This window comes from Halyomorpha halys, unplaced genomic scaffold (genome assembly GCF_000696795.3).
Source record: "Halyomorpha halys isolate HHAL.00 unplaced genomic scaffold, Hhal_1.1 Scaffold422.1, whole genome shotgun sequence".
NCBI lineage: Eukaryota > Metazoa > Arthropoda > Insecta > Hemiptera > Pentatomidae > Halyomorpha > Halyomorpha halys.
Window position 1 is genome coordinate 307,708 of NW_027111899.1, and position 19,987 is coordinate 327,694.

The 19,987-nt window shown below is 29.9% G+C and overlaps 1 protein-coding gene across 1 annotated transcript in view; it reads right to left on the bottom strand.

Moving 5' to 3' along the window:
• Positions 1-19,987, bottom strand: part of LOC106682535 (hydrocephalus-inducing protein) — a gene marked incomplete at its 3' end in the record, with an annotated part of 227,440 nt that overhangs the window by 27,133 nt on the left and 180,320 nt on the right. The window contains 7 exon segments of the mRNA XM_067049812.1: positions 1,766-1,985; positions 2,423-2,585; positions 6,118-6,283; positions 9,673-9,808; positions 11,059-11,247; positions 16,036-16,784; positions 19,788-19,956. Coding sequence (XP_066905913.1) covers positions 1,766-1,985; positions 2,423-2,585; positions 6,118-6,283; positions 9,673-9,808; positions 11,059-11,247; positions 16,036-16,784; positions 19,788-19,956 — 1,792 coding nt within the window.

Consider the following 19,987-nt stretch of genomic DNA (forward strand, 5'->3'; position numbering starts at 1 on the left):
TTTAATACATATATTTATGTCTAATAAATAAGAGAAACCACTAACGTAGGAAAATTTTATGGATTTTTATTATCCACTGCCTAGTCATTTCTGACATTTGGAGGAGTAATCTAGAGGTAACCAACCTATTCAAACCATGGTGGGAGGGTCAAGTTTTTATTCCATGAGATTGGCATGAAATAAAAGTCAAGTCCCTTCCAGGCTGGATTTGAATCAGTGTCCCTGTAGTACCATGATTGCAAAGACTAATGCCTCAACTTTCTCGGCTACAAACGGCCAATGGTATTATTTAATGTAGTACTAAAAATTGCTTTTAAGAGGTTTCATGTTCTTTTGTTCCTTCCCCAGCCATTTATTTTGTAGTCTTCAAGCATTAATGAAACATTTCAATTATTTAACAGCTGTTTTTTTTTTTTTGTTCTGTTCCTGTTTTGTTTTTTTTTGCAAAATTGTCTTCTTTTTTTTTTTTATTATTTATTTATCTTAAGTAAATTTAGTATAGAAAACATAGTGTTTTTATATTATGCACAAGAATTTTCTGACAATTTTGTCACTTTGGAACATTGGACGTTCATTATAGTAAATTTATTAAAAATAAATAATGATTATAAAACGACAGGGAAAAAATCATGAGCAACAGAGCTTTATCACAATGGTCACATTTTCCTCTATTTTTTTTTTTTAAACAGCTGTTAATGCTTGAAAACTATGAAATAAATGCCTGAAAAAAGATGAGACCTTTATATCATGCACCATGACCATCCCCAATTTTATAGCATTGTTCATATAAATAATTTACCATAAAATTTATCTATACTTCTTGAGTCGTCAACTAATCAAATTTTCTTACATCATTACCTTTTTTCTCAAAATTCTTTGAACCATTTTAGTGCAGCAGGTTAATAGAAAGAAACATTTTTCAGCTATAGGACAGCTGATATTCTGCACAAGGTGTCCAGCATAAAATAAAGGAGTTGGATGAATTGCCAAAATCATACAAAGTGTAAATAAGCAAAGTTGAAGGGGAGTTATGGTTTTCCAGAAATTCTTAATAATTCCACAAAAAATGCAGAAATTAGTTGGAGTGGGAGAAAAAATTGAGAACTCTAAAGACATTTCACCAAAATTAACTCAATTCACATACAATTTTTCAACTTTCCACCTCAATTTTGAAGGGCTGTAGAGCTGATCAAAGCTTCAAAGACCTTAAAAATTCCTCTGTTCAGAACGAAATTTTAACTAAAATTCATCTACACTATTTTGGAATTGTTCTGTTTAGAAAATAACCCCCAATACCGAATTCCAGCTCATTTGAGTGAAAGAGGCAACTGGAGGGTGCCAGGTGTAAAGGGGGAAAAAAATGTATACATCAGACATCTTAGATACTTCCAAATGTGTTCTAGAAGTTACGAAATGGACATAAAATGCAATACCGCCTCTCTCTGAGGACTCTCAGTACAATGTAATAATTTATTATTTTCAGGGAAAAATAGTAAGTATAGGAACCTTGTCTATATTTTAAATTGTTTTAAAATACTTATCTGCTAAATACACTATACGTTATATATGAATACACTATACGTTAAATGCAGTAATACTAACATAAAAAATTGCAATTATAATGAAAAATAGTTTTCAGATATTAAACATAATTTCAGTCTGTAATAATTGTTAATTTTTAATGTTCAGAGAAATTCACATAAAATAAAATTATACCTGACTAGAGAATATACTCAATAACTTAGGAAGTAATATCAAAACTTACCTTTCCTATAGTAATAATATTATCTGATTTTATATCAGAGGGGAAGAGTTCATGTTTTGAGCCATCCTCTTTTAAACAAGATAGTTTAGGTTCAACAGAGTAACATTTACTTAAAATTCTTAATGGAGGAATTTCATACTTCAGATGATCATTATCTGAGTGGATGCTAACTCTGATGTAAAATGTTAAATCACTTGTACATTTCGCTGTGAACTCAATTCTACAAACAGTAAGAAAAAAATCACAGATAAATTAGGGATAAATTACAAACTATAAATATATAAGATGCATTCCAAAGATATGACTACATCTCTAGAGAGTAACTCAGCACCTATACAGCCTTTTAATACTTAAATATATTACAACTTGGCCTTCAGCTACTAATTTTCCCCATCTAACCTCAATTTAAATCTTGAAAACTTTTTTTAATACAAATTTTTAAGATTAACCCATAGTCATAAGTCGAATGTCTCAGAAGGGATTGAATAAAAAATTATGAAACTGAAATTGTTTATACCTCTTTATGAAGAAAATAGTAGAAAGGTGTGACACAAATTTTGTGACTGAGAATCAATTAGTTAATTAAATTAAAATTTTATAAAAAATGGGTCAGTTATACTAAAAAATAATTAATTAATTAAAAATCATACAACATACTCAAGCAATTCTTCTGTGTTTGGTCCAATAATGCCTAACATAGGACTAATACTTAGCCATTTGTCATTTCTAGGGCCTGAGTACAATGAATCTTCATTTACAGCATAATTGAAGGGTACATCTTCATTATTTATCAACTTCACTTTCAACATTCTCTTACAGCCTAAAATAAAATTTATAATAAAGAAGCTTTTCACAAGCTGTGTTGTTGAGCACTATTAGGTCCTCTTATATAAAATGTCAGTTTTCACAGGAAAGGTTATTTAGTAAAACAACTTTATGAAATCAGAACATTTTCCCCAATGTATTATCAACTTTTTCACCAGAAATGAAAAATTTAAGGTTTTATGAAAAAATAAAGTCAGAAAATTTGTTTTTGGTCTGATAATCATTTTTAAAAATTTTACCATCCAGGAAGTTGTCAAAATTTCTGAACTGATGGAAGTCTGTTAGAAATAAATGTAGTGAATAGGAGGGTGTGTAAGGACTTTGTTACGCACCTTGTTTAGTTTCTTCACTGTCTATTGTAAAACATGAGGTCTGGCGTTGTTGTGAAAGAATATAGGTTCCTTCCGATTAACCAATGCAGATTGTTTTTGATTCATTCAAAATGCACTGTAGGATGTAGATGTGATGTATTGGGGTAAAAAGGATAAATGAATAATTCCTGCCACTGACCACCACACAGAAACCAATAATTTTTTGGATACAAATTTAGTTTTGGCATGTGTCCTAGTTTTTCATTAATATTTAACCACTGGCCTGACCGACACATGTTGTCATATACAATCCACTTTCCATCACACTTGATTATTTTTTTGAGGCTGGTTTTTTTGCCTAATAAGCACTGAAAACATGTTTCATTACACTTCAGCTGCTGCCGCTCATTAGGTTCATGAGGTACCCATAGATCTACCTTTTTTTACTTTACCAATGGTCTTTAAGTGTGGAAAAACTTGTATCTTATAAATATTGTAATATCCTCTTTTATGAGTAAATAGTTATTTTTATAAATAAATGATTTTAGTTATATTTTTATTTTATGTATCAACGTTAAATATTGTAGTATTAAACCTAAAAGCAAGCTAACCAATTTTCATCAGTAAAATATGCAGTGACAAAAGATATCGTTCAAAGCCAAGATGGCAGGGCGTGTCCTTTCAAAATTCCGTTGAATCACGGCCATGTTGAGCAGATTCAAATATTTTAAAACTTTATACAACTTCCCATCACAATTGTAGTTACAATAAATTTAAGAAAAAATAGAAGTTAAGAATAAGTATTAAAGAAAATTATTCACAAAAAGAAATCATAAGAAAAAACTCAAAACCGTAGTGCTACAATCAATATTGGGAACGAACTCCTATAGAAGGGGAAGGAAGAGAGCTTGGTTTTTGATTATTCATTGCATAGGCAGGAGATGGGATGACATCACCTAGAGGCAGGATGTTCTGTAGATCCCTTGGCTACTCTCAGTGGTAGACATCTTGAAAAAAGAAGACATCAAAGAGTCACCCAAGAAGAAAAAGGGACTCTTTGTTTTGGATTGCCTGGTTGTCTCCTGAGAGTGGAGGTGAAGAGAATCTTTGTTGACCTTTAGAAATAGCATGTTTTGTTTACAGTTAGTGAGTATTTGTTTGTTGGGAAGGAAGAAATAGAGTAATAGGTTAGTGTTGCTCAAAATATACTTAAAGCAGATTTGTAAAGGTAGCAAATAAATAATTTAATTCAGAGCCATTAGTAGCTGAATGAATGTCCTGATTGCCTAGAAACCCACTCTAGAGTAAGGGTCTATAATATTATATAAAATAAAAATTCTCATATTTATTTAATATTTAATCTTTTTATTTGATCTTGTCATCTTCAAAGCTATCTTTTAGTTATGAGAATAAGAAAAAATATATAAAATTCCATTTCTTTTATTTTAATAAAATATATATATTTGTGTGTGTATGTATAATGTTTTATAATACCTTTAAAGTTCATAGTCACAGAATAGAGGTGTAAAATAGGAACTCATTAACATTAAGATAAAGTATTTTAGAGAGCTTTATAGCGCCAATAAAAAGAATATATCAACCAAAATTGGCATCCTGAGAGTTAGGAACCAAAATTTGGTTTTTTGGGGGGGACGTAAATTGAACTTTATTTTTATTTCTAGAAGAAGTTTGTTTCGGAAATTCAGTCAAAGAAAAAAACACTCAGATAAGTGCAAATAAAATTTTAAGTACCCAATTCAATGCACACATTCCACAATGAGGCACAATGGAGTTTGGATTTGGCAAAACTGCAGCAGCACCTGTTCGAACTTGTCCTGGGGAGTTGATGTTTAGTTTGTGGAGGTCTCCTCCCCTCTCTCTCACCTACGTCACAAATGAACATGCAGGGGTAATAAAAAAAATTGTGGCTAAGACATTGGACTCCTGGGAAAAATAGAAGTTTCTGTATAATAGAAGAAACTATTATAAATAAAACTTTTGTAATTCAGGTTTCAGTAGTTTAACTTATGTTTTGGATTGCCAATTTAATGCAAAAGGAACAGTTTAAAATAATAATTCTTTATTTTTTTTTTTGTGTCTTCATGCAGGTGCAACCCGAATAGTACTTTGTAATATACCACACCTTTGCAGACTGGTATGCGGGATATGTAGAGCAAACTAAAATATTATTATCTATATTTTTTGTTAAAAATGTAAAATCCTCTTTTATGAGTAAATAGTTATTTTTTATATATAAATGATTTTTAGTATGTTTTATGTTGTGTAATATTTCAGTATTGTTTATTTGTTGTATTAAACCAAAAAGCAAGCTAACCAATTTTTATCAGTTAAATAGGCAGTCAAAAAAGATATCATTCAAAGCCAAAATGGCGGCCATGTTGAGCAGATTCAAATATTTTAAAAACTTTATATAACTTCACATCATAATTGTAGTTATAGTAAATTTAAGAAAAAATACAAGTTAATAAGTTATAAAGATAATTATTGTTAAAGGAAATCATAAGAAAAAACTCAAAACTGTAGTGCTACAATCGATGTTGAGAACAAACACCTATGGAAGGAGAAGGAAGAAAGCAGGGTTTTTGGATCACTTTGGTTTTGGGCGCTGAGAGGGAAGGACATATAATGGATGTAGGAGGTCCTGAACTTCCTTGGGCTCTCTCAGTGGGACATCTAGAAATAGGAGACATCAAAAGAAAGTCCATGAATAAGATACTTCTTTGTTTGGATCACCGAGAGTTTGGTTGTGTTTTGAAAACTGTTAGAGAACTAAATCCTTTGTAGAAAGACTACACTAGTGCTAGTTTGTGAAATAGAAGTCATAAAAAACCATCAGTCAGCATAAAAGAACATAAATTGGTTAGTGTTGTACAAAATAGAATTTAAGTATATTTGTAAAAGTAGTTAATAATTTAGTTGAGTTTTCTGATTGCCTAGAAACCCGCCCTAAGATTAAGAGTCTATTATGTTACAGAATTTAAATAAAATTCTACTATCTATTTAATATTAAAGCTTTTCATTAGAACCCAAGCTATACTTAAGATAGAAGAATAAAGTAAAAACTATTAAAATTCCTTTTATTTTATTTTAAATAATTTTTGAATATTATAATATATATGTATATGTATATATATTTTAGATATATCTTTTTTTTATAATCCAATTTAATTTATTTTATAATCAAGATTCACTTACCTTTAACTGAAGGCTCGCAAACCATGAATTTACGCTCAAAAGACACCAACGGCTTCCTTACTTTGAAAACAATGAGGATATATTGTTCCAAAAAGAATTCTTTAATTTTCAAAAGCCATAATGATTCATATACATTGTAATCCAATGGAAATAAAGAAAACTCCATCTGGGCACACCAAATATTGTTAATTATTAGGTCAGATTCAATGTAGAGAAACTTTTAAATACCATTAATACTGGTAGTACTCATTATTTATTTATTAATAACAGGAATCATTTATCTTTGTGAAGTATAAAGTCTTTGCCTAAAAATACACATTAGACATCTCTTTTTTTCCTTTTCTAGAACAGCAAAACCAAATTTGACGAAAATTCATGGTGTCATGATTTAATAAAATATGAACATGATAAGTATAAAATGTATACAAAAATATTAGAAGGATTAATAATGAAATCTGTATTAAACTGTTAATTAAAAATAATTTTTGAATAGGATTAAAAGGTACATAAAGAAATTTAAGAAAATTGGTAACCAAGTAGATTGGTATTGCTAAATATTGAAGTACAAATTTAGAGCAAATGTTTCCAATTGTTCTTAAGCCTCAGTATAGGCCTATATATATAAGGCCTGTTACCTTATGCATTGTGATATGGAAAAGAATGGGTATTAATAATTTTGTGATAAGTTACACATAACCTGTCAATAACTAAGTTTTTGAATTATAAATTCTTGTGGAAGCAGAATAAAAGAAAAAAAAATTGAGAAACTTATGCTGTTTTTTGGTTTCTCCATATGGACTTTCTTGTGAAAATATGTATATTAAAAAAATTAAAGAACATTAAAATCTAGGTCAAATAAGTGTCCAACATCATAAATTTGGCATGGGAATATGGTCAAATTTAATATAAAATGGTATAAACTTGGAAAGTGAGGAAATAATACCTTTTGGCTTATTACCAACGAGGGTATTATAAAAAGTAAAATTATTAAAGTTCGAGCCCTAAAAAAATTAAAATGGTAGATTCAATTTTAGAATCTATGAAATCTATTTTTGAAGGTCTATTTATAACTAAACGGTAATAACTATTAACAAATAGATTGCATCAACAGTTCTGGATTTTGCAAGGTCTATAACTTTAGTTTTATCAATTTTTGTCATAACTCCATTGTAGTAGGATATACCTTATACTGAGCTGGATTCAAGCAACTTAAGAACAAATTTTTTCCATTTTTCAATTATTTTTGTCACTTACTGGACACTAATAATATCCAAACTTGGTAGACCTATCAAATTAAAAATGGTTTACACCTTTAATGTTCCTATGGTGTTTTTTTTTACCTCCCATAGACTAACGTAAATTCTTGTCAAAATTCTGGTTGAAATGAGTTGTAATATTACAACATTTTACCAACTTTGCAAAAATTTGACTTCTAAACACATATAACTTTTAAAAGGCTACTTTAAATAAAAAAAATAAAAAAAAGAAAGCTTGCCTATCAGTTGCAATTCTACATCTCAAGTAATTAACTCTGAAACTAGTATACTAAAATGAGAACATTAATACACTTTAAGTTAGTTAGTTTAAGAGTTTACAATTGCTACTCACAGGTATGTTTTTCACTGATTACTGTGTGTAATATGATAAATAGAAAATTCAAAATTTTTATGGTTATAATTGTGGAAATTCAAAATATAAGGCACTCAATGAACCTAAAATTTGATGGCAAACAAATTTTATTCTATATATTTATTGATTTAAAATAATCATTTCCAAGTTATATGTGTTTCATTCACAAGAAATAGAACATTTCAAATTTCTATATATATATTTGAGCTAAATCAAAATATAAGATATTCAATGAACACAAACTTTGATGACCAACAACTTTTATCCTATTAGTTTTTTAATTTAGAACAGTCTTTTGAAAAGTATATGCATTCGGCAGACATCAAATTTTGGTAAAGTTGGTACAATACTGTTGTGTTACGACCATCAATGTAGTGTTATTTCCAACAGAATTCAAGTATAAATTTTGTTGACACTCATTTGAAGCAGTATTTAATTCTTAAACTAGATAGTTATCATTAGGAAGCAGCATTTTAGAGTTATAAAAAAAATTTGAAACATAAGTTCAAAAATGTTTGCTAGGCCTTTGAAAGTCTGTTGTAGTCTGTCAGTGTCCATTCAGCGTTGTAGCGAGAGGGAGCAAGCGGTTCGACCACAACTCATCAGAGCGCTGCACCTCGAGCCTTACCGAAGTTCTCAAATTTACATATTGCATTATTTTATAAAAACATACTGTCATTTTTATATATTAATAATTTCTCTATATAACACTTAACAATATCAATAGAATGATTAATAAACGATATCAAAACAATGCACGAACCTATCTCAAACAGACATGTACCGACCGCTTCTTGGTCACAGCTGCATGGACTAAGCCTATAAATAAGGGGCTCTAAATCTCCCGCTTCATCTTGGCAACTAGGACTGTTACTCTACCTCAGACTCTCTCTTACCTAGACCTCCTCTACCTGCGTCAGTGCCCAGGGCTCATCCTCTGGCACGGCTGTTCCTTACTTACTATTGAATACGCCTTGTCAAGGGCCTTCTGTAAAGTGGATATCAGGCTGGAGAACCGCCTAAGACTTAACCAACCCCGGCAGCAGCGTCAACAAATTATGTATTGGTTGACCATCCATGATTAAATTTTCAAGTTAGTGGACTGAAACCTTTTAAGGGTTGGGAACCATTGTTTCAAAGTCACCATATTAAATATCTTTGACAAGTTGGTAAAATGTTTTTTTTTTTTGTTTGGGCATAGTCAGTCGATTCAGACCATATTCTTGGACAAAATTTAATATTCTAGATATTTCTTTGAAATAGATTTTAATATCCTTTAATTCTTGTAATAAATATATGGCATATATATATTTTAATTTAATTTTTATATTGTAAATAAATTCTTGTAATAAATATATTTCACTAGAAACCCTGGTCTAGAAGTTTTATCAGAAAAACTGAGAAAGTAATTTATTTTAATTTCAATTTATTACTAAGCATTCACTAGGATTTAGAATTTGATAACTTGTTCTTTTAATGTTCAAATTGGTCTGTACAAGTTACCAATAAATTATTACTACCTGACCTTTAGCACAGTAGGCTTTTTTTTTTTTTTTCGATAAAGTAATTGGCCATATTATTTTCAATCCATAACTTTATAGTTCGTTCCTGATAGGTCTTTTAAGTTCCTCAGGCTAATGAATGGCTAGAAGAAATTCATAAAATTAAATATTGAGCATTCTAATAGGAAAAAATGGAACATCTAGTAATAATTAAGGAAGAGGGCAAGATAGCTCAGTGACAATGGCATTAGACCAAAAAGCCTAAATTAAAAAAACAGGTTTGGATAAATAAATTTAGAACCCAGTTATTATAAAGACCTACTCTTCACAAAATGATTGTCAGTATCAGTATATGAGTAGCCTAGATACAAACACGACCAAATCCATATTTTAATCCATATGTTAATTACACTTGAATACTAACTTCATAGGAATCACGAGGCGGAATTTCTCCTTCCAGAGTTAAACATTTTACACCTTCGCTCGATGAACCACTACTTCTTATATGAATCCATTCAAAATGATAAGGTATTTCTGCTATATTATAAACTTTGAAACTTCTGAAAAAAAAAAAATTACATGTTAAAATAATAAACAAGTCTAGTCTAAGATGGAGCTTCTAAATCAGATAAATAAATAAGAATCAATTAATCAGAGTCAAAAAAGTTATCATTTAATTAAAAACGTAATGTTCTATTAAAGTAATATCGAGTCTTAGACACATTAATGTGAACTAATAATTTAATAGATTATGATTTGGTTCTGGCTGATTAAAATTAGTTAAGGTTTTAAGATTCTGTGATGATCTTAAGCAAATAATCCCCTAGCACAACAGTATTTACTTTGAATAATTAAACACTTAGTTAGAATTAAGATAACAAACAGCTGTCATCTCTGTTTCAATCAGACAACCCTGATGCAAAGTGGGGTGAAACGTTGGTAAACAATAAATAGTTTTCCACTACTATTTTGGTACCTCTATTCTATACCTGGACTATGTTCCTACAATTAAAGAACTTTGTCAACTCTTTCATCATCTTTTTTTTTTTTTTTTTTTTTTTTTTTTTTTTTTACGAGGTTTAGATACTGAATGAGTACAATGCTTTTTTTTTTTATAAATAAAACAGTTTTTTTTTGTTCAAATTCCTGAAAATTTGGTCTAGTGGAGAACTACTCTTTATTATAACACTCAGCAATTAAAAATAATATTTAGATAGAATAGAGTATGAAAATAATGTTCAAATAAACTCAGTGAAAACAAATGTTTAAAAACAAGAAGGAAGCTTAACCCTTCATACTGCATGCTCTTTATTATAAAAGCCTTAACATTCATAAGTTCATCAATCAAAACTATACATTTTATTGTTATATTAAAAACTAGAATCCTATTTATACATCCCACCTTTTCTTAAATCAAGAAATCTTTACTACAAATTAATAACCTGGGAGAACATATTTTCCTGTTGTAAATGGAAATTTGAGAATTACTTCCTAAGTTAACTCTATATTTATCTATCTACTAATTGAATTATATTTTTTAACCACTCTCATTATCTGTTTTATTATCTTCATATTCATTTGTAACATGGATCAAAACTTAGGTGAATAAAAATACACAATACTGTATTTCATTATTAAAATCAATAGTCGATTATCTCATGTTCTTCTATAATGAGTTAAATAAAAAAAATGGAAAATATAATAGATTAAAAAAAATATTAACAAGGTATATTTTACTAGATAAAAAAATTGTCTTCAAGTAATAAAAAACATCTAAATAAAATTATAAGTATTTAAAATTAAAACATACTTTCTTAAAGTTGATTCTTTAAAGATAGATTCAACAGTAACAGCTCGAGTATTAGATGGAAGATGCAAAATAATTGGATTATTTACAGTCAAATAGTCATCTTCATATATTTCAATATGACAGAGAGGAAGAATCCCAACACCATGTAGAAATAGGCTATGAAATTCTCCAGTTTCTACATTATATATTCTAAAAATCATTATTCATTATTAAAACAACAAAGTGCAAAATGTTTATTAAACAAATTTTATCGCTTCAAGAAAAAATAAAATTCATCTCAATAACTTAATGCAAATGAAATAAGTGAATTAATGATTTAGACAATGGAATCGATGAAATAAATTTTTAACAAAATATACACTTAATTTTTTCATAGGTCATATCAGTTTGCATTTTGTACCAATGTAAATTAAATTTAAAATTCATTATATATTAACATTAATGAAATCTGATAATAGTGTACAATTTACAGCATATAAAAAACTGGGGTGAAAAATGGTAGTAGTGAGGCCACTAAGTATTGCCTATATATATATATATATACTTTTAGTGCACAAGAAAGGAATGCTAAAAGCATTATAGACTACTTCCTCTTCAGCAGAAAGATAGAGGAGCAGAAATTGGCTCAGACCATATGATGCTCATAGCGGATAAACAAATTTTGAAGCCACAGAAAATACAAAAAAGACAATATACAAGAATTGATATTTTACAGCTCCAGAATCCACAATTTCAAGAAAGGTATGTGGCAGAACTGGAAGCAAAACTGCAGGAAATTAGCCTTGATGCACCAATGGCTGAGGTGTGGAAAAAAATCAAAGATAGATTCCTGAAAGTCGGAACTATGGTATGTGGTATAAAGAATCATTTCTCCAAGGTGAAAAGATCAAAATGGTGGAGTGAAAGGGTGAAGGCAGCTGTACAAAGGAAGAAAATTGTGAGAAACAGATATTTAAACAGCAAAAACGACCAAACCTGGGAACTGTAGGTCTGACGGAGGAAAGAAGAAAAAATTAGTTGTTTGAGAGGCTAAAAAGAAGAACTGGGAAAAAGCCAACAAAGCAACTATAATGAAAACATAAATATCTTCTGGAAAAATATAAAAACCCAAGAAGTACAAACCCATAAGGAATGTGAAAAATAGTGCAGGAATAGTTCTGACCAGGGAAAACAATATTATGGACAGATGGAAAGAACATTACACACAAATGTTAGAAGATCCTCAAGGTCAAGAAAATGAGATAATAGAAAGCAGAACAGAAGAAACATGGAATATGACGGCACCATATGGGAGGAAGAAGTGATGTAGGCTATAGAGAAACTCAAGACAGGAAGATCAGCCGGAGGAGATGGTGTTTTCTTTGGAGCTTATCAAATATGAAGCCAATGGAAGAATTAAAGTTCTATGGGGTCTATTTCAGAAAATATATGACGAGAAAAGCATGTTAAAGTAAGATATAAAAATTCATTTTTTATTGTTTACATGTTGCTCTATGGCAAACTGTGAATATATCTAACCACTTGCGACGGTTTGGTAACAGTCGAGGAGGTTACCGCCAATGCTTCGTTTTATGTGTCTGGGTTGTTTATTCTCACTACAGTAAGAACGTTTTATGTTATTTAACTGTAACTAATAAAACAATAAGAACAGTAGAAACATTTTATTTGTGTCCACTACCCTCGTGGTCAACAGGTTAAGGGCCCAGGTAGTTCACTAAATTAAAATTTGTAGTGAGACAGTAAAAACAGTTCGGTAGTGTTCAAATATTTTGTAAAGTAAAAACATTCAAGTGCAAGCAGTAATATAAAATGGATCTCAACAGCTTCGATGAAATAAATCAGACAGAGCTGCTGACAGAACCTGAGAACTTCCAAATGTGAATATTCACGGTAAACATCTTCTTAAAAGCCTACGGGTTGTTTGAGATTATTAATAAAGATCTTGAGCCTCCCAGAAACTAGCAAAGTAAAGAATATAAAGTGTATATACTAAATGATGCTAAAGCCCAAAACTTAATAGTAACAACAGTGAATCAGAGAGCATTAACTCAGATTTTGACTTGTACTACTGCAAGTTAGATGTATTCTAAAATATGTGACATAATATGAGACATGTTTCTCAGCAAAAGTTTGAACTTTTGCAAGAATTCTTTGATTGTAAATTTAAGACTTGGCAAGCTACATAAGCTCAAATGAAAATTTTCCATTCAGATTAAAATCAAGAGGCAATAATATACCAGATTATATGATCATTTCCAAAGTAATAACTACACTTCCAGTCCAATATAAACATTTTATAAGTGCTTGGGAAAACACAGGTTCCGATATGAAAACTCTTTCCAATTTAACTACAAGATTGATGGCTGATGAAAGACTCTCTTCAAATACTAATGAAGAAACAGACATTCCTGTTGCTTTTAAAACTTGATTAAAAATATAGTGGAGAAATACTTCTAGCAAGAGGAAATGTTTTTCTTGCTCTAAAGCACATCTGAATAAAGACTGCTCAACCAAGAAAAACCCTGTAGTATATATGTAAGAAAACAAATCACGGAGATAAGCACTGCTTCTTTCGTAAACAGAAAGTGAAAACATCAGCTTCTTTCCTAACTAAAAGCTGCAGTAAATCATCAACTGAATGGGTCTTAGATTCAGGTTCCACTAGACATATGACCAACAACATAAGTGTATTGTCGCAGGCACAACCTATTGTTGCTGAGGTAGATCTTGCTAAAAACTGTGCATCCATGACAGCCAAAATGGTTAGTTGTGTAAAAAGAGACAAGTGTCAACTAAAAGATGTGATGTACATACCAGATTTCAGCAGAAATTTGTTGTCTTTGGATAAAATAACACAGAATGGTGGATACGTGACTTTTTCTAAAGACAAAGTGAAAATTATAAAAAATGACTGTAATAGTTGTAAAAAGATGTGAGGGATTTTATGTAGCCAAATTAAAGGTTGATGCAAATGTGAAGGCTTATGTTACTAGTTTATCAGAAACAAAAAAAGAAATATAAGTAAAAAATGAAAAGCCTACAGAAGAGGATAATGAAGATTTACCTACAAATGAAAGAGAACTGGAAGAACAAGCTGATACATGAGACCGAAACAATTTGAGATTTGAAATGGAAGAAAATCTACAGATAAAGAGGTTTCCTAGCAGACTTGAAGGATCATTAAGATGCACAGATTATTCTAGAGAAAAGGAAAAGACTGGAATTGTGCAAGGAATGGCTAATAAATATCAAGACATCAAGAAGAAACAGAAAGAAAAACCTGGTGAGATTAAAGAAAGATTACAGAAAGTAAAAGCTCTAAATGGTGACCCAAAAATATGTGAAAAAGATGAATAACACCCTACATTACATCCAGGTGAAGATAATTGGAACATTGATGAGAAAAATCTGGATTGTGAAGCAGAAAATTTAGAAGAAAAAGTAAGAAAGTTGATTGCGAAGCAGATCATTTGGGAAAAAGTAAGAAATATACTAGTACTAAGAAGAAGAAGAAACCAAGAAAGAAAAAGGGATTCAGAGTTTCAACGAATGCAGTTAAACCTTATGTTGATCCAAATTTCAGAAATTGTAACTTAAAAGTTTTTTCTGTGCACAAAACAAATATTATAATTTAAAAATTATTTTATTAATATATGTAAAATATTGTCAAATGAAAATTCCGCTAATCCTGTTTTTTTATAGGAAAAATTATGTAAAACTAAATTTGATTAAAAAAATGAATATTTAAAAGAGTGTGTTGAAGTGAGATGTAAAAATTCATTTTTTATTGTATACATGTTTCTCTGTAGCAAACTGTGAATATATCGAACAACTTGCAACAGTTTGGTAACAGTCAAGGAGGTTGCTGCAAAGGCTTCAGTTAATGTGTTGTTCGTTCTCACTACAGTAAGAACATTTTATGTTATTTAACACTTTAAATTTGTTTATTGTACACCAGCCCCTTTTAGACAGACCCAGGATCAAATATTTTCACTGAGGACCATAATAGAAAATGAGATAAAAATGAATATTTAGCTTTTTTAGATCTGCAAGCTGCTTTTTATTCAGTCCCAAGAGTCAAAATATAGAAAGCATTGAAGACAAAGAACATCCCTTTAGAACTTATAGAAGCCATAAAATCTTCGTATGAGGGCTCAAACAATTTTAAAGCAAGAAAGAAGAGGCGAATAATTTTTTTTTTGTTTTTTTTAATTTTTGGTGTTAACTCGAATAAATTTTATCTTAAAAAAATAAATAATTAAAACATTGATTCAAAATTATATTGGGTCTATCTCCAGTTAGTTTTAAATCTAAAAACTCATATGAGTATGAGTATAAAATATACATGTAAAACAAATTTATAGCAGGGAAACTGCAGAGCCAAGTTAACAATTAAATAAAGTTCTGCTAAAATAATACCACAATAGTTTGCAAAGATTTCTGATAGGAACACTAAAAAGCTTTTAAAAAAACTTGTCAGAATGAAGAAAATTCTCTATACACATAAATTTAGCAAAATGACTAGTTCAATATGCAACAGCCAGAAAACAAGAAAAAAAAATTGAAAGAGATAACATATTTCTTGAATAAAAGATTCCAAAAAAACCAAGAAACTAACCATACTTCTGGATTCTTTGATGATGTTATCCTGAGTTTGTTACAAGAAAAGAGCATTTTGAGTGGTTTCTAAATCATAAGTAACCAACCAACAAAAAAAAATCATCCTAAACTCTCAGAACTATCCTCCATCCTCGACCTCTACTATAACCCTCCAAAGAAGCTGCACAAAGGAAACAACTGAGATGAAGCTAATAAACTTTAGGCCTGCAAATGAAATAAATAAAGTACTAGGAAATAATATTGTTTTTTTACATATGGTTTCCCTCCAATAAGCACTGCCCTGAACTATCACAATAAATTTTTGTTTCAAAAAAATTTTGGCACAAAGATAAATGACTAATAGTAATTAATATTCACCTCAAGTCAGCTTTATAACACTTGATATGTTTTGGAGAGAATGTAACAGTGCAAGTTAAAGTCTCATTTGGTTTTAATGTTCCTGAAGCAACATCAACAGAAAAGCATTGGCACCAAGATGCCACTTGGCCTGGAACAGGGGACTTAGGTAGATCAGCAGACAGAATTATATGAGTTTTCCCAATTTTTATAAGATCACTAAAATTAAATTCATACTCATCACTTTTTTTATTGCCAAGCTTGTGAAGATATTTAAGTACAGCACTAGAACCACTGCCTCTTTTACCCTCTGAACTTTTAGAGTCCCTTTTGGAAGAAATAGAAGTTGCTGACATTATTTTTTTAAAAATTCCACGTTTTTTAACTTCCGATATGGTTCTATATTTTGATTTAAGGCGCAAGGTTTTTTTTAGAGACTTGATATCTTCTTTTCCTGATTCCATTTCAACTGTATCCTTTGGTAAAATAATATTAACAGATTTGCCATACAAGGATTGTAAATGTTTTTTCCTTAGTTCATTCCATAATTCTTTTTGTTGGGTAGTGTTCTGGTTGCTATGAGAAAATGTTTGTTCCATTGAATATTCTTTACTTTTTAATTCCAATAGATCATAATCAAATTTTCCAAAAGAAAAGTCGGTTACTTCTGGAACACTCTCAGGAGTTTCACTTATTTCATCACTAATTGTCATTGAAAAAGAAACTTCACAATTTTTAGTACTTTGGATCACCACTTTTTCCTTAGAACTCTAAAAATAAAAAAACAAAACAAATAACTAATAAAATATACAGTTAAATATCTAGTATTAGATAAATACAATTTAGAATGTATTTTAAACAAGATCTAAGATAAGATAGTAAAAATGTTCACAGCTCAGCACTTAAAATACTTTAAATGGTTTCATACAACCAGCTATTATGTTGGCATTATTGTGGCTCAAGAACCTCATAACAGGACTTCAAATCAAAATTACATACTTTAATTTTTATTCCTAAGATATGCTATCAATTTACTCTCTTTACATTACTGAAAAACCAGAAAGAAACAAAGCAAATATTAATTTACATTAATAGGATCACAAATAGTTTTATAACTAATTCCTACCTATTCAGATAAAAAGCTACACATGGTTCCTTCTACAGTGAAAACAGATTAATTATCAATGCTATAAGTGCATAATGAAGTAGTGATACTGACAGAGGTACAATATAATATTTTACTGAGGTAGTTTGAAAGCTGAATTAAATAGACTGATATTGGACAGTATGAAATTAAGGGATTGCACAGACAGGCTCTATAGTAATAGGGATACAACAGTCAAAACTGTACCATATACAAACATCAAGGATTATCTTGTAAGTACAAAGATAACAAAAGCTGATCTTGCATGTCTCAAAAGCTGAAAAATGAAGAATAAAACTTCTAGCTTGTTAATATTTCAGAATTTATAACTATTATTAATCATCATTATAATACTACACACAAAGAAGTTCTTAACCAAATGTCTAGATTTGATAGTCTACAAATATATATTTGAATATGCATGATGCTATAAAATTTCCAATAACTGAATATCATTGTTTGATGTTAGTAATAATACTGAATGTATCTTTGTAATTTTTTTTTTTTATTACATCTGGATATCAGAATAAAACGCAAAATTAGCCTGAATTACATCAAAATTCAAACTTTCAATTTGTGATTCAACCCTGAAATAAATATCAAACTCTCCACTCAGGCTAAATTAGATTGGTAACAATTGTCTATAGGAATAATGACAAGTAAGTGGCAATAGCTCCTTTTCGTATACTGATTTTAAAACTGGATATCTATTATTATCACTACTTTTATTAGATCACAGATTTAGACTTTTACTTACTCAAAAGATAAATGAGCTTTCAACAGATCCTTTTCAGCCGAGGATGAGGCTTTAATATAAATCAACTTATGGTATCATGTTGTATGACCATGGTATCATACCAATGGGAACAATGGTCAACATCAAGCACTCAGTACTGCTGTGGCTTTGTCTCCACAAGACATACAATGGGTAAGCATCTTTTTCAAACTTTTTTTGTTAAAGAATAGAATAGAATTGAAAACAGTTCGTAATTGCCCAAAAATTTGTTTGTAGGACTGATGACCAAAACCAAAAAACTGATTCATCAAACGTTTCTTCTAGACAATTGTGGTTCACCATGAAACAGAAGTAAAAGTAATATCATCAATGAATACAATGAGTTCCTTGTATTTCCGTTGCCTGGCCCAAATTACAGCAGCTTATCTTGTGATGGAGAAGCTTTGTCCTCATCAGTGGTGGCAAAGATAGTTATTTTTATGCTGTTATCAGTGATGATATTCATGACTTGACAGCCGGCTGTTTGAATGTTGGATGTTATGGAATAATATCTGATGATGAAGTATTTAAAAATTGTTATCGAAGGGAGATCTTAATATCTAAAGCAAGTTTACTTAAAGAATAACCATTACCTTGAAGATTTTTTCCCGTTCTGTACATTATTGGTGCAAATGACACCTTTGCCCTTCACCAAAATATTTTGAAACCATTTCCTGGACATGGTAGGAAAAAAAGGGCATATAATTACTGGCTATTTCGGCATAGGGGATGCTCAAAAAATCTCTTCAGCATCATTAGTTCTATTTTATTAATTCTGAGAAAGCCGATGCTTCTAAACCCAGATAAAGCATAACCAGTATCGTTTATGGTTGTGTGTAATTATATAACTTCTAGTGTGCTAGTAGCTCTTCAGCCCATATTCACTCACCTCAAGGTTTGCTGGGCATTGTTAAATTTCAAGAAACAGTCATTGGTTCAAGAGATTAGATTAGATTAGATTTAATTTTTATTCAGGGCGATCAACATTAGGTTATTACGCCCTTTGGTTCAAGAGAGTATGGTCAATAGAGAGCTTCAAGTATGGTCAATAGAGAAAAGATGAAAAAGGAATGACATACTACTCATTTCTATTATAATGTCACTTATTTCTCTTCTGATATTGGCAATGTACCATGGTAAAAAAACATTGCTTAATGGTTTAGGTAACTGAATGAAGGAAACCAGCAACATGATTTTCTAGTACATTTTATTTTAATTTAATTAACTTTATACTACATCAATTATAAAATAAAACATTAATCACTTTATATTAATTATAAAGCCAATAGAATAAACTATTATTTATTTTAAACAACTGATGAATTGAATATGAAATACAATCATAACATAATAAAATATATGAAATAGTTTAATAATAGTGAATTTTAAAAACAACTTGATGCACTAAAATGTATTAGTAGAAAATCTCTGAGTTCTTCCAATTTCTGGTTCCAAATGATCTTGAACATCTACGTCATCTTCTTTACATTTACTTAGCACACAACTGCTCCTTATCCTTATTTTTTTTTCTTATACATACAATCTTCAAGTATGTTTAATTATACTTAAATTCAGAGCTAAATTTTCACTACTGCTAATACCAATTCTGCAAAATCAAACATGCTTTTTCCAAAGCTTTCTTCTTAATTTAACAAGCCATTGGAAGAAAAGTAGATCTGACAAGTGATACTACAACAAGCTAAAGCTTCAATAGAAAAAAAATCTCAAAGATCTGACTGGCAACTAACAATAAATCACATACATAACTTTTTAATTTTTAATAAATTCAACACATTTTTCTAGCAAATTTTACAAGTATCTTAGTGAAGAATAACAAATTACAGCAGTTTTTACCTGTGACACCATAACATGAGAGAATTCAACCATCTCTGTAATAACATTAAGCTTTGGTGTATCAATAACAGCAGATAACGTTAAACGGAGCAACAACTCTGCAGTAATTATATTATATTCAGGTTCCTCATTATATCTTTCTATTTTCAAAATATGGGCTTGATGAAAACTAAAAATTAAAAAAAAAAAATATATATATA